Source organism: Dryas octopetala, chromosome 3 (genome assembly GCF_963921425.1).
Source record: "Dryas octopetala chromosome 3, drDryOcto1.1, whole genome shotgun sequence".
In the NCBI taxonomy this organism is placed as follows: domain Eukaryota; kingdom Viridiplantae; phylum Streptophyta; class Magnoliopsida; order Rosales; family Rosaceae; genus Dryas; species Dryas octopetala.
The window spans coordinates 409,889-424,321 of record NC_141368.1 but is presented as its reverse complement, the minus strand read 5'-3'; the positions used below and the strand labels follow the sequence as shown (position 1 = coordinate 424,321).

Genomic DNA, 14,433 nt, shown 5'->3' with positions numbered 1-14,433 from the left:
AAAAAAATAATTACTTATTTTCACACTCATGGAAAAAGTTTGACCCTGGGAGTCTGGAACCTCTATGTCTTTGAATAAAAAGAAATAATAATTAATCCTCTCGTTGAAGAACAAAGACGAAGATCCAAAAGAAAAGAATTACATAAGCTGGTGTGAGATTAAAAAGAAAAATTTAAAGATCCTCTTAATCAGTCCGGGTTAATCTTCAAATGAAGCAATAATGTGGCATGAGATTAAAAAGAAAAATTTAAATTAGTGATGGTGAACTGGATGAAAGGTACAGATAAATAAACTATGCAGCCTTTCCATAATTTAATTTGGCAACTCTATCTCAAAGCTTTTCTTTCTGATACAATCTCTTTGGCGTTTGACAACATGGACGGTCTTACAAATTTCCTTTTTCTAAGTTTCTTAATCCTGCTCACCCTCCTTGGACCACCCCTTTCCTTCATTTTTTCTAACTTCTCTTTCCTTCCCTCAATATCAGCTTGAATAACTCTCTCTCTCTTTTCATCTGATAACAAAGCCAATCTAGCAAATTTCTTGGGCCTCACAAGTCCTAGCCTCTCAGTTATGTCCTTGAAGGCAGGAACAAGACCTCGACGTAGGAAGCATCCCTCAATGAGCTGCATTGAGTTTGATTCAGGGAGAGCTGGGGCATCTTTCAACTCAAGGTCCAAACAAAATGGGGAGTCCTTTAACCACATCCTGAGGGAGTGTGCCTTTGCAACAAGAAGGCCACTTCGTGTTTTACAAGGCAGAAAAGGTGAACCCATCTCCCAAAGGCATGCCTTCAATGTACTATTAAGGGAAACCATGTTGTACTCAGATGTCCCTGTTATCAGGACAACTGATTTGGGAGACTCTGGATAACCCTCCAAGGATGCATCCTGCCATATAAAAGGACCTCTATGTAAGACTTGCAAAATGAAAAAGCATCTTCAAAAGGGTAATAATCTCAAACAAAACTATGAAGGAGAAAGAGTGTTGCCTGCATGTGATCAAGCCATAAGGTAAGACCAACAAGAGCAGACCCAGCTGACAACTTTCTAAAATCAGCGCCCCAGTCTTTGTCAGCTACCCTGCATTTCAATAGAAGATTACGATATGAGCAAACCAATGGAAATTAAAAATATATATATTAATAATAAGGAAAACCACATTTTGTGTTGGAGCCTTGATAGACAAATAACAGTACTAGGTAGTCAATAATTGGACCTACCAACACCTACCTGAACACATCATGGTTATAGATGCCTCTCTTTACTGCCAATTGGAAAACCCATGAAGCAGTGGCCCGGAGTTCAAATGCCCACAACAGGTCCTCCAAAGCATTGATAAAGTTGAAAGCTGCATTGTCTTCTAAGGGTTGAAGTTTCTCTAGACAATGGTCTACGTCTGAAATCAGTGACTCAGATTTTTCTGTCAAAAGCCTACAAGACAACATTTGCTTGAAACTGGATCAACCGAAAAAAAGCATGGAAGAAGAAGAAAAAACTGTTTATGATGCCTTGGTCTCTCTCTAACTTGAGAAACTAGTAATTACCTGATTGGAAGATCAAATCCAGCATCACGTAGTGCATTTAGGAGAACAATGGCTTCACTTGTATGCTGGGACAAACTTGCAGCCCTTATAAAGCATGTCCATATTCTATGATCTGGCTCCAGACCCCCTTTCTTCATCTCATTTAGCTTTTGAATTCCAATGCTACAATCTCCATTCTTCAGATAAGCTGATATAACTGAACTATATGGTAATGTATCAAGATTTAAACCAGTTTCTTTCAAATTGTCAAGCACTTTTTCAGCTTCCTGAGGCTGTCCAGAGCTGCCATAAGAAACCATAAGCAAGTGCATTGTGGCTGAGTTGGGTTCTAACCCCGCCTCTTTCATCATGGCCAACAGCGTTTCAGCTTTGGCATGGTCTCCAGAATTTCTAAACATTTTCATCATTGTATGATAAAATGAGCGATCCAATTTACATCCATTTGATCTTAACTCTTCGAAAAGTTCCTCGGCTTGATCCAACATCTTCTGCTTACCAAAAGCTGAAATTAAGCTTTTGTAAGTGTCCAACTTAGGTTCCAGGCCATGCCTTCTCATTTCGTGCATCAATGACAAGCCTTCTTCTGGTCTACGATCTCTGCAATACATTATAATTAAAGTATTATAAGTATCATCATCTGGTTGAAGTCCAGATTCTTGAATCCGCTGGTATACTTTAACCGTCTTTTTGAAATCCTCAATTCCTGCATATAACTTAAGCATGGAATTCCACATTGAAAGATCGGGCTTGAATCCTGCCTCTTCCATCTCAGAAACCATTGCTTCAACATCCCTTACTCGTTTTCCCCTGCACAATAACTTGACCATAATCCTGAAACAATCCATGTTAGGAAAATAACCAGCAGCCTTCATTCCATGGTATATTTTCTTCACCTCAAATATGTCACCAGCTCGAGCAAATGCTTCAAGCATCAAGAGAATTGAACTCTTGCTTATTTTAAAACCCATATCTTGCAACTCCTGGATTAGAACATAGATTTCATTCAATCTCCCATCAATAATCATAGATCGCAAAAGACCATTAACAGAATCTACTGTTGGGGAAGGGCCATCTCTCATCATTGTGTTAAAGATCACTCTAGCTCGCTCATAGCAACCACTTGCAGCATAAGCTTGTATCAAGGCATTCCAGACCTTCCTATCCACTGTTTTGCATCTTTGTCTAAGACTTCCCACCAAACTTTCAGCTTTCTGCCATAGCTTCAATTTCCCATAGACTTCAATAACATTAACATATACGGAGACATCGTCAAATGAAATGCCTTTCATTACTGCCTGATCAATTAAATGATGGGCTGTCTCGGGGAAACCCAATTTACAATATATGAGCACCATTATTTGGTAAAGACTCTCAGATGGTTCAACACCATAGAATGTCATATCAGAATAAACCTGAGAAGCTTCAACTAAGAGTTCTTTCTCTTCACAGCCTTGAATCAGAATTCCATACATGGTAGAACTTCTGCTGAAAGAATGGAATCCCTTGGTATTACTATATTCCACCAAGGCAGCATCAAATTCATGAGCCTTGCATTGTATGACAACTAGTGCTTCAGTTATCAGTTGGTTGGAACCGGGAGCATGTTCTCTCAAAAATTCAAGCAATTCACATGCTTCTGAGTGCCTTCCACATGAACTATATGAGCTGAGAATAGATAAAAGATTTTCCCGGTCCAGTTCATAGCCACTGCTGATGGCTAATCTCAACATTCTAGCAGCATGGTCATAGCATTCTCCCTTCACAAGAATAGAAGAGATAACTTGTGGGTTCATACCACAAACGTTTTCCATATCTCTGATCACTTTTTCGATGCCTTCGACTTTGTTTTCGCTTCCAAGCACCCTCAGCATGACCCCGTAGAGGGCATTATCCGGCATGAAACCATCATGCAGCATTTCCTGATACAATGTGATTGCCTTCTTTGTCTCATTGAACCTCAGAAAGACATCCAACATAACTGAGTATGCTAGATGATCAGGTCTAATCCCAGACCTAACCATGCAATCAAATGTCTCTTGAGCGTCCACCTGTTTCCCAGCCTTGGCATACCCACACATTAAAGCACTATAAGTCCGAAGAGTGGGTTTCACCCCACTGTCCAACATCTCTGACATCACATTTGAGGCCTCTGTTATCTTATTTGCTTTTCCAAGCGAATCTATCAAAACAGTGTATGTAACAGCATCAGGATTCCGGCCTAGCATTTTCATTTCCCTGTAAAGCTGAAAAGCTAGATCATGCTGGCCCTGCTTGCCATACATGTGGATAATAGTATTGTACGTCATCTCATCTTTACCAAACCCCCTTTTCACCATATCTTCACAAATATCCCTTACTTTTTCTATATTAAGTTCTCTTGCAAAAGCATATAACAAAGAATTATATGTCACTGCATCTGGGAAAAACCCCTTTGACTCCAATTCCTTAAAGAGCTGCTCAGCTTTGCTTGACTCTCCACATCTCCCATATACTGAAATCATGGCATTATACGTCCAAAGATCAGGTTGACAATTATGTGATTCCATATCATCGTAAACCTTCACTGCCTCCTCCAAATTGGATTCGCGGGAACAGCCACTTATTAGAGTATTATAAGTTATTATATCTGGCCTAAGGCCTGACCTTCTCACCTCATTTAAAAGTTCAATAGCCAAATTCGGAACCATGGCACCTGACCTCAGACGTGCATTTATCAAAGTATTGAGACTCACAAGGTCCGGCTCGCACCCCCTCTCACGCATTAAATCAAGCAACTCTTGGACCTTATTAAATCGACCATTTCGTGCATAGACACCCATCATGGCATTGTACACTTGGACTGTATTACCAATTGCAGGCTCAGCCCTGGTGAAAATTTCCACAGCTAAGGCTTCTTGGTTGGCCTTTCCAAGGACCGCCAAGATAGTGGCAAGCATTCGTGCATTTGGGGAGTACCAGTGGCGTAAATTTAACCACTCGTAGACCTCCAGTGCACGTTGCCAGCTTGACTGGCCTACCCATTTCACCACAAAGCAAAAATCAGTCGGCGTCATCTGAACTTTCCTGTCATCCAACACATCAGCCACAAACTCCTCGGATTTCAATCCTAAAATCCTATCGGTAAAAAATTTCACTCTTTCCCTCCAATCTTTGGCTCTTTTAAGAGCCAGTTTGGTCATTTTCTTTGCCTTAGTCTTGCTAGGCTTCCCCAACACTAATTGGGTTTCATCATTCATATCCAAAGACCCTACAGAAGCCACATTCTGGTCTTCCGCTTTGCCCTCAGAATCAGGTTCTTTTTCAACAACATGGGTCAGTGGAGGAGAAGCAACAGTGAATTGGGTCTGAGGTAACGGGTAAGTGTCTGAGAGTTTCAAATGGGGGTATCTGACTGATGGTGAGGCTCTGCTATAGCTAAATTTCTGAGTGGTGTTGTTGTTACTTTTGCTATTACAATCATTCAGTTGCTCAGAACCGGAACTAGAAGCAGTAGTAGCAGTTGAAGGTGTTAGAGTTAAAGAGCAAGCAAGAGAAGTGGTTTTGCATACCTTTGAAGTAGATAAAGGTGTTGATGATATTGAGTCCGAGTGTAGTAAGGGTGAGGAAGCAAGGGCCAGCACTCCTGTGAATGCCATGGCTGCCTTAGATTACAACATGTTTCTCATTCTCTTCATGAAATTTGATAATTTCAGAGGTCAAAGACACACAACAGAGGTTTGGAGAAGATACTTATTGCTAACAGATATTTCTATTTTGGGGCTAACTATGTATTGGGCTCACGGGCCCAACAATCCAAAAGAGTTGATTGGGCCAGCCTCCAGTCTCACCGATCCAAATTCTACCTTACTTTAGATTTCCAGCTTAGAGAAGAACTTGCCTGTAACTGTGGTGCCAGGTCAGCAATCTGACCTGATGTCACAAACCAATAAAAATGTGACACCTATAATACTTAAGTTTGATTTTTATTTAATTTATTACACAATATTTTAACTCAAAAAATCCCTAAAAAGGCATAAGGCAGATCAATTTTTCTCTCCCGCGCTCATCTCTCACGGCTCTTCTCCTTCCAAGCTTCCAAAGCAAAACCCTTTGTTCTACAGTCTCCTGCATCACTCTCTCTAGTCTCTACCCTACTATTTTTCTCTTCAGTAACTCTACTTAAGCTCCTCTTTTTTCTATTCAATCACTCCGCCCAACACAACAGGTATGATTTTTTTATCTGCTTTTCAATTTTTTTTGTTCCTAAACTACTGGGTTTTCATCCTCTGCTTTTATTTGGGCATGATTTTTTTTTTTTTTTTTTAGCTGGGTCGCATCCCTTCCTGGTTCTTTTTGTTTGTTCTTGTTGTCATCCTTCCTCTGTAAAGTCATGATAAACACAAAACAACCCAATCAATTATGTACTCAATCAATTGTTTCCTAAAGAACATCTATGCACAACAATGGGTATTGCATAAAAGCCTATTTTTTCAACTATCAAAATCTGGGCAATAATGAATCAATCACTAAAATCTGGCCAATAGAAATAAAATAAATCAATAAACTTATTAATGCTGTAAAAGCTTGTTTCATAACCATTAATATGAACGAAAAAAAAACTCAAATCTGGGTTCATATGAATCTAGCTAGGCGATTTCTTGGTTTCTTTTTTCCCTTTTTTTTGTTTACCTTTAAATAACCAAATCATTGTTTAATTAAGAAGCAATATGTAACTATGTTCAAAAACCCAATTAGTAAAAAGAGGAGAAGTTGACAAAAAAGAAAAAGAAAACCAAACACCCAACCTGAGAGAGAAAGCTTCGACATGGAGAAGGAAATGTCGGAGCCGGAGATGGGAAGCAGATCGAGGTTTCCAAAGAGCAACACCAGTTTGGAGAAGGGCTTCGGAGTGGAGAAGGAAACGTCGGAGCTGGAGATATCACCAGAGAAGGGAAGCTGATTGAGGTTGCCAAAGAGAAACACCAGTTTGAAGAAAGGGAAGAAGCAGCGAGAGAACCAGATCGAGGTTGCCAAAGTGCCAGACAGCTGTGGTTTTTTTAATTATAATCAATTTTAAACCCAAATCTAATGTATTACAGGTGTCATATTTTTATTGGTTTGTGACACCAAGTCAGATTGCTGACCTGGCACCACAGTTACAGGCAAGTTCTTCTCTCCAGCTTATCATAGTTGTCACTTCACAAAGCAACGGGCAATCTGAAAGACTGAAACTTTTGGCAGAAAAATAAAGACTAATAACGAAAAACAAAGCCTAACCGTTTTGCTTCCACAAGGGCGTAGAGATGCTGATGCAGTCCATTTTGTGTCCTAAGTCACCTTCACTTTCATCCACAGGTGCCTTCACTTCTCTCTCTTTCTTCTGTCCAAGTTGTCTTAAATACTCTGAGACATACAAGTTCCATGGTTCTTTTGCTCACTCAAAGCACAGCAAGGGTGTGAAAGAAGTTAAATTTATAGCATCAGATAATGAAAACCATTCAATTACTAAGTGCCCAAATGGTCCAGATATTAGAGAGGAACTTTCTGGTGAATCATACAACCATGTGATATGTGATTATTGTAGAGCAGGGCATATTGATAAGGCCATGGCTCTTCTTGCTCAAATTGAAGCTCTTGGCTTTCGACTCAATTCAGTTTCTTACGTTCATTTAATTGAAGCTCTTGGAAGTATTGGCAGGACTTTGGAAGCTGATATGTTATTTCAGGAAATGATATTTTTTGGGTTTAGGCCAAGAATTAAGCTGTACAATGTTTTGCTCAGAGGGTTCTTGAAGAAAGGCCTCTTAGGACTTGCAGTTAGGGTTTTGGCGGTAATGGGTGATTTGGGTACTGAGAAAAATCAAGAAACGTATGAGATTCTTCTTGATTACTATGTCAATGCTGGGAGGTTGGAAGACACTTGGTCAATGATTAATGAGATGAAGCGGAAGAGGTTTCGGCTAAGCTCATTTGTGTACAGTAAGGTTATTGGTCTGTATAGGGACAATGGGATGTGGAAGAAAGCAATGGACATTGTTGGAGAGATAAGGGAGATGGGGATGGCATTAGACAAACAGATTTACAACAGCATTATTGATACATTTGGGAAATATGGTGAGTTGGATGAAGCTTTGGAAGTGTTTGAGAAAATGAAGCAAGAAGATGTAAGGCCTGATATAATGACGTTTAATTCTTTGATACGGTGGCATTCTAAGGCTGGGAATATAATCAAGGTACTTGAGTTGTTTACTGAGATGCAAGAACAAGGTTTATATCCTGATCCAAAGATCTTTGGTGCTATTATCAGCCGATTGGGGGAGCAGGGGAAGTGGGATATGATAAAGAAGATCTTTGAGAATATGAAACGCAGAGGACACAAAAAAAGTGGCGCCATTTATGCTGTTTTGGTTGATATTTATGGGCAGTATGGAAAATTTCAGGATGCAGAAGAGTGTATATCTGCTTTAAAGGCTGAAGGTCTTCATCTTTCAGCCAGTATGTTTTGTGTCTTAGCAAATGCCTACGCTCAGCAGGTTTACTGCCCCCTTTTAAATTATTTCTCCTTTTGAAAAACTACTTGCCACTACAATAAACATATGTGTTTTCTAAAAGGTAAAAAGTATATCACATGTACCTTCAATTCATGCAGGAACATTTTATCCCATACTACATACACCTTACATATATCTGTATTCTTTTCAATGCAGGGATTATGTGATCAGACAGTCAAGGTACTTCAGCTCATGGAAGCTGAGGGAATTGAACCAAATGTCATAATGCTAAATGTCTTGATCAATGCATTTGGTATTGCTGGTCGACATATGGAGGCTTTGTCCATTTATCACCATATAAAAGAAAGTGTAAGTCTTGTTCTTTTGCATCCAGTTTTTCTACTTTTTTTTTTTTGTCCAACTATCCAGTTCGTCTACTTAGGCATGAAAACTTTGTATGATTTATTGAATTTCTTCAATCAGCTCAGTTACGAAGATACTCTGTAGCTAAGTTTCTAAATCTGATGGCTTTGTTGTTTCTGAAGGGTTTGAGCCCTGATGTGGTCACTTATACCACCCTTATGAAGGCATGTATCCGGGCAAGAAAGTTTGACAAGGTGCTATATATTCTTCATTAACTTATTCTCCAAGAAAAAGTTACTAGGTAGAGTGCTACAAGTTATCTGTGCCAGTAAACTTGTAATCCCCTCCCCCCAATCAAAAACAAAAGTCCAAACTTGAATCTGTGATTGCAAACTCTGAATCTGATGGCAATAGGAGAGACTAAGGGGCTTTCTTCACTTCCTTTTCTAGATCCCTTGAATTAATTTGCAAATGGTTTCCTAATCAGGTCCCCGAGATATACAAGGAAATGGAACAGGTTGGATGTACTCCGGATAGGAAGGCTAGACAGATGTTACAAGCTGCTTTAGTGGTCCTTAAACAGAGGAGTTGTGAGTAGTATAATGGGTTGGGGGGGTGTTTGTGATGCTATGGACTTGTGTAGTGTGGTATGGATACAGGCTATGATCCTTTCAGGTGTCAAACTAAGGTGAACTTTCTATCATCTCTACTTATGATTCTTCTTGTTCATCTTCAGTATATGCATTATTTATACCTGATTGGCCTTGCTTGTACTTTATAAAATTTTGTTCTCAGGTCTTACAAGATGGCTCATGTATAAACACTAGAAACCAGGTGGGTGGTTAATTTTGACATATATCCCGTTATATCCCGTTATGTTATTTTGTCTCATGAGTTTTTGTTTTATTGAAATTTTGTTTCATGAGTTAACAAAATAAATTATTTTTCTAATGCCACGATATAAGACAACAAAAAACAATAAGAAGCAATAGTTAAGCTTTTGACCAGATCATAGTATTTCGATTTCCGAAATCGCTAATTGAATAAGTCATCTGCTTAATTAAAAGCACAAGTTTTCTGACAAAAACAAAAAACAGTTCTTACAGTTTTTCAAAATGAATACATTTTGCTTAATTGATAATTTTGATAGGGAAAATGCTTCAAAAAGTACTTAAATTTTGACTCATGTGTCAATTTAGATGCGTATTATAAATTGTATCAATACGCTTCTTTAACTTTAATTTTGAAGCCAATTTGTCCCTACCGTTAGTCTAGTTACATTTTTCGTCAAAAAACAGCCACATGCGTGAAGTGGTAATGATTTTTATGGACTTGTATTATAAGTAGAATAACAAATTTATCCCTTAAAAAGTAATCACGTGCGTGGCACATAATAACTTTTGAACGGAATTTGCAACCGAGTTGACGGACGTGACATATTGGCATCCAAAGTAATGTTAAGGGGCAAATTGGTACAACTTATAATTCATATCCTAAATTGACACAGAAAATGAAGTTTAAATTCTTTTTGAAAAAATTTCCCATTTTGATATTGTTCAGAGCAGCTTACGTGTAATACTTTTGGTGATAAGGAGAAGTAAGCATCAGGCCCAAGCCCAAGCAAACCAAAGAAAACAACTACACAATGGCCCAAGGCCTGCTAAAGCCAATTATGTGCTCAGGCTCTCAGCAAAGAGAATCACGTAACTTTTTGAGATCTCTGTTACAATTTTTAATAATTAAGCTGATGGTGTAGTATCAATTTTCCAAATTCAACAATTATGCATGGCGTCAATTAATTCCTCATCTCACTAATTTTGGACACAGAGAGAGAGAGAGAGAGAGAGAGAGAGAGAGAGAGAGAGAGAGAGAGAGAGAGAGAGAGAGAGATATCCCAGTATTTTATAGAAAGATGCCGCGTGCACACAGCCCATATCTAGGTACATAGGAATAAGTTGCATTAGCACTAGAGTCGACTCCAGCTCTTCGATCTAGTACTCACTATTATACAATATGAACATCAAACCAGTGCTTAATTGTATACGGCACACAGTACTACTTCTACTACTACGTACACAGGCAGCCTGCAGCACACCTATATCTTATTTATTTATTTATATATTCAACACTTCCTCAACCGACCTCTCTATTTGTAATTAATATTATGTGAGGGCGGATATAGAAAGGTTGAAGGTGCCAGCCTGATCAGGTTCAGGGCAGGTGAGGCTTCTCCAAGTCCTCAATGCTGGTAGGGCGAAACCAGGCCTTCTGCTCCAGCACCGATCCCTCCTCGTCACCATTCACAGTCGAGGACCCAGCTGCGCCGGAAGTATGCTCAGCCGCAGGCCCAAACACACCAGTTTGGGGGTGTGGAGACCAGTACTTGTCAGGTTGGGGTGGGATCACATCATCTGGGACAAAGCTCGGGCGAACATGCTCATCAGGGTTCTTGTCATACACTGAGGCGTGGGCAGCCCTCCTGAATGATTAATCAGCAGAATTAATTATGAGCATGAATTTACATAACCATGCATGATTAATCCAACATGTAATAGTTTAATGTTGCTATATAAAACCTACTAACAAAGAATTTGATAGCATGTTACTGACTCCACGAGTACTTAATTAATTGGTAATGTTACAAGATTTTGAGGTCACATAGCTAGATATATGAGATCCATCCAGCAAGCTATGCTCCTGGACTAACTAAACTTCAAGCTCCATATGCTAATTTCTAAGATCAACCCATTGATATCACACCCTCACAATGCACATTTCTTCGATCATAACACAAATGAAATCTGAAAGGGCTGTTTCATCCCAATATAAAATAGTAAGTTAAAAGGGAAAGGATATGTGAAGCATTTAGGAAGACAAAGAGGGTATGATAGTAACTTTTTCAACACATTGAAGTTTAGCCAACCATGTTCGAAAGATGGGGGCAAAAAACCTTCCGGTCCTTCCCATCAAACATTGATAGGGACAAGCCTTACCTTCCCTTGTAAATTACAAAAAAAGATGACTAGGATGGTCCTATTTCCCCACAATGCCCTGATCCCTTTTATCTTTTGAAAGGATAATCATGTCCCACCATCTTTGTACTCATTACCTGCCTACCTCGCAAGTTGGGCATAAGTTTATGTTTATCTAAATCAGATTCCCTAATTCCTAAGCATAAAGATTGTTTAAAGGTAGGTGCCACAGCCAACCATGTGGCTTTAGAAGGGTTAGGTGTCACCCAAGAAAATATTCAAAGCGTCCAAGAAAGGGATGCTGGTCACATGACCGACATGTGATCTAATAAGATAATTAATGACTAGCAACCGACCCAACAACTTTTCTATTCCAAAATAAATACTGGGTATTCATTTCTCACGCTTTGTATAAAGCCACAATCCAACATCACTGCAAATATTTCACCGATTGTCGTGAGGTAGGCATTATTTATTTCTTTGTACTCTTTCAAAGCTGAGGCATGTACACATGCGTACATGTTCATTCATCCAAATAAAATTAAAAACAATCTTCATGGTCAAAGTAAAGGACCAGCTGACATTAAAGTTAAAAGCTACCCAGGGTCCAATTAGACCAGCCCATTTATAATATTGCAAGTAGCCAACAAATATGATACGGTGGAGTCTTTGCTAATATGATAGTTAATTGTAGAAACCAAACAATCAAAACTAAAAACAAAACAAAACAAAAGTGGTTATACAGTCAGGAGTCTTTGCTAAGACGATAGTTAATTGTAGAAACCAAGCAATCAATTAAACTAAAAACAAAACAAAACTGTTTATACAGTCAGCTTGACAATAATTTAAAGAAAAATATTGCTGAGAGCATGAAAATACCATTTACATCATGTATTCATTTTAGTTATTGCCAAATATCATACCTGGATATATCTCTCAGCGGGAAAAAAACGGATTGAAAACCATGCTATACCATATGGACCACAAAACTGGGACCTAAACATCTATTTAGCCCTCATTTCATGTTGATATTTCATAGAGAGATCCATGAAAATGATTCCAAATTTTTAGTCATGACACCCATATATATAGATCTGCCAGTATTGAAAGATTAGAAAACTTGTATCTATATTCATATACAGGTAACAGCCTATATATGCAGACCACACATCCCTCACTATACATATATAACAGCCGTGTTGTGGTATTCACAAGCTTAACAACGAGGAACAAGATGATGACATTTAAGGAATCCCAAATACGATTACGAAGCCATAATCAAGGCAGTGATTGTAGTTACCTTAAAAGCATGCATAAACAAAGCTTAGATCGTTATTATCTTGCCTAATTACCCTAGTAATATTTTTTTTCTATATTCTCTCTCTTTTGTATTTACAGTGGACAATCGTCCAATACCAACCGCAGTCTGTCCTTATCTAATACCCCCAGAGGCCACACCACAAGCAAGTACGGGCAAGAAGCCCTCAGTACGAATAAATATTAGGGATTTTTTTCCTTTTCTGGAAGATAAAAGAACAAAATATTCGATGCAAACGAAGCTGGCTGAGAAGGAATTATAAAATCTAAGCTGATCTCCATCAGTGTCAACGATGAGCACCAGGTGGCAGTAAAAGAAAGCAAAGAAGTTAAAGAGATAAAGCAATTCATTCAGAAATCTCTCGATCACACCTCGGTCATAAAAAAGGATAGATTCCAAAAGTACTGGTTAAGAAGTGTGAATGAGTCGCACATAATCAATTATATTCGTATTCAGAAATTTCTCGTCTGCGGTCTGCCGAGAAAAAAATGTGTAATCACATAGAGAACTAACAAAAAAAAAACAGAAATTATTCCTCCATGGAATTAGGAAATGGACCAAATGGCAAAGTGACTGATTAACTGAAAAATTTAAAGCGATGATCACTTAATACTAGGAGCTCAGATCAATAAACAAGTAAACAACACAGATCGCAACTCTAATAATAACATAAAATTATTAATCATCCAAATCATATACTCTGAATAACAAGAATCTCAACGACCAGTCACACTTTGTCGCAGATTTTCCAAGAAAAAGCACGGCAATATCAGCAAGAGTTTCCTCGAAATTAGAGCAGTAGTAGAGACAAACACATATACACGAACACAAAGTCAAATCAAATTAAACTCTATACCTGAGAGTGAGGGCGGAGAGCTGAGTTGAATCGCGCGCTAGGATCTCGTTGACGATTCGCTTCCCCAAGCTAGCGATCCCTCGACTGCTCGAATTGGCGGCCATACAATTAAGACTAAGCACAAGTTTAGAAAGGGAGAGAGATCGATGTGTGTAAAAAAGGAGGCAGAGCGAGAAAGTTCAGAGAGGGAGTGATCGTTGGCTTTTTCTCTAACAAGATTGCTCAGTGACTCAGTGTTATATAGAAAAAGATAGAGAGGGAGAGTAGTGGAGGGTGTGTCTGATTCTTACCTGCCCACCAGGCTCGCTTTCTTGGACCCGGACCGCACCTACCCCGGGTTCGTACGCTTTGGGAGTACCAAGCGGTGTCGTTTCCGTTTTGACGGCGGTTGGGTTTGTTTTACGCGTCCGTGCCGCGGACTGGATGGAATATTCTCGTTGCGGTTGTTTAACGGCGTTTGTTATTGGGTGGCCGTCGGATGCGAATCATGCGAATGGTTAATGGCTCTTCTCTAGGGTCCGTTGGTCGTTTGTTGACTATTATTGATTAATTAATAGTAACATCTAATAAGAACCTCTGTAAACTTACTATATTTGAATTAAGATTATTTAATAAGTTTTATTTCATTTAATAAAAAAGTATTAAAAGGAAAGGATACGCACCATATTCAAAGATTGTCCAAATTAAGAATTAAAACTCCTTATTATGCCAAAACGGAATTTCGAATATTCGGTAATCTTTAGGCAAAGCGTGGATTACACTATTATCCATTAGTTTACTTTGATGCTAGTAAAATAGGTCGAGGTTAGGCTTGAAATTTGGAAGAGTAAACGGGTTGCTATATTTATCTACTTTTGTAACTATAGGGAAATAACAAAATACTAGCACAGTTTTCCTAGTTGGGTTTA

At 38.8% G+C, this 14,433-nt stretch overlaps 3 protein-coding genes across 5 annotated transcripts; 1 reads left to right on the top strand and 2 right to left on the bottom strand.

Moving 5' to 3' along the window:
• Window positions 1–51: 51 nt before the first annotated feature.
• Window positions 52–5,232, bottom strand: EMB1270 (Pentatricopeptide repeat (PPR) superfamily protein). Its single transcript, XM_086238244.1, has 4 exons — window positions 1,547–5,232; window positions 1,233–1,433; window positions 992–1,082; window positions 52–890 (listed from the first exon to the last, which is right to left on the bottom strand). Exons 1-4 carry the CDS (start codon window positions 5,179–5,181, stop codon window positions 327–329), a joined length of 4,491 nt encoding a protein of 1,496 aa, XP_086094370.1. The 5' UTR covers window positions 5,182–5,232; the 3' UTR covers window positions 52–326.
• A 1,525-nt stretch (window positions 5,233–6,757) lies between these two features.
• LOC147289114 (Tetratricopeptide repeat (TPR)-like superfamily protein) lies at window positions 6,758–10,031 on the top strand. 3 transcript variants are annotated; one of them, XM_086237402.1, is made up of 6 exons: window positions 6,758–8,058; window positions 8,233–8,385; window positions 8,562–8,633; window positions 8,867–9,067; window positions 9,175–9,213; window positions 9,940–10,031. In XM_086237402.1, exons 1-4 carry the CDS (start codon window positions 6,829–6,831, stop codon window positions 8,975–8,977), a joined length of 1,566 nt encoding a protein of 521 aa, XP_086093528.1. In that variant the 5' UTR covers window positions 6,758–6,828; the 3' UTR covers window positions 8,978–9,067; window positions 9,175–9,213; window positions 9,940–10,031. The 3 variants fall into 3 exon arrangements, with proteins under 3 accessions (XP_086093528.1, XP_086093527.1, XP_086093529.1); XM_086237401.1 differs by lacking the exon at window positions 9,940–10,031 and having other exon boundaries at window positions 9,175–9,330; XM_086237403.1 differs by lacking the exons at window positions 8,562–8,633; window positions 8,867–9,067; window positions 9,175–9,213; window positions 9,940–10,031 and having other exon boundaries at window positions 6,782–8,137; window positions 8,233–8,370.
• Window positions 10,032–10,255: 224 nt separating this feature from the next.
• Window positions 10,256–13,762, bottom strand: LOC147289113 (late embryogenesis abundant protein At5g17165-like). Its single transcript, XM_086237047.1, has 2 exons — window positions 13,526–13,762; window positions 10,256–10,858 (listed from the first exon to the last, which is right to left on the bottom strand). Exons 1-2 carry the CDS (start codon window positions 13,627–13,629, stop codon window positions 10,591–10,593), a joined length of 372 nt encoding a protein of 123 aa, XP_086093173.1. The 5' UTR covers window positions 13,630–13,762; the 3' UTR covers window positions 10,256–10,590.
• Between the last annotated feature and the right edge of the window lie 671 nt (window positions 13,763–14,433).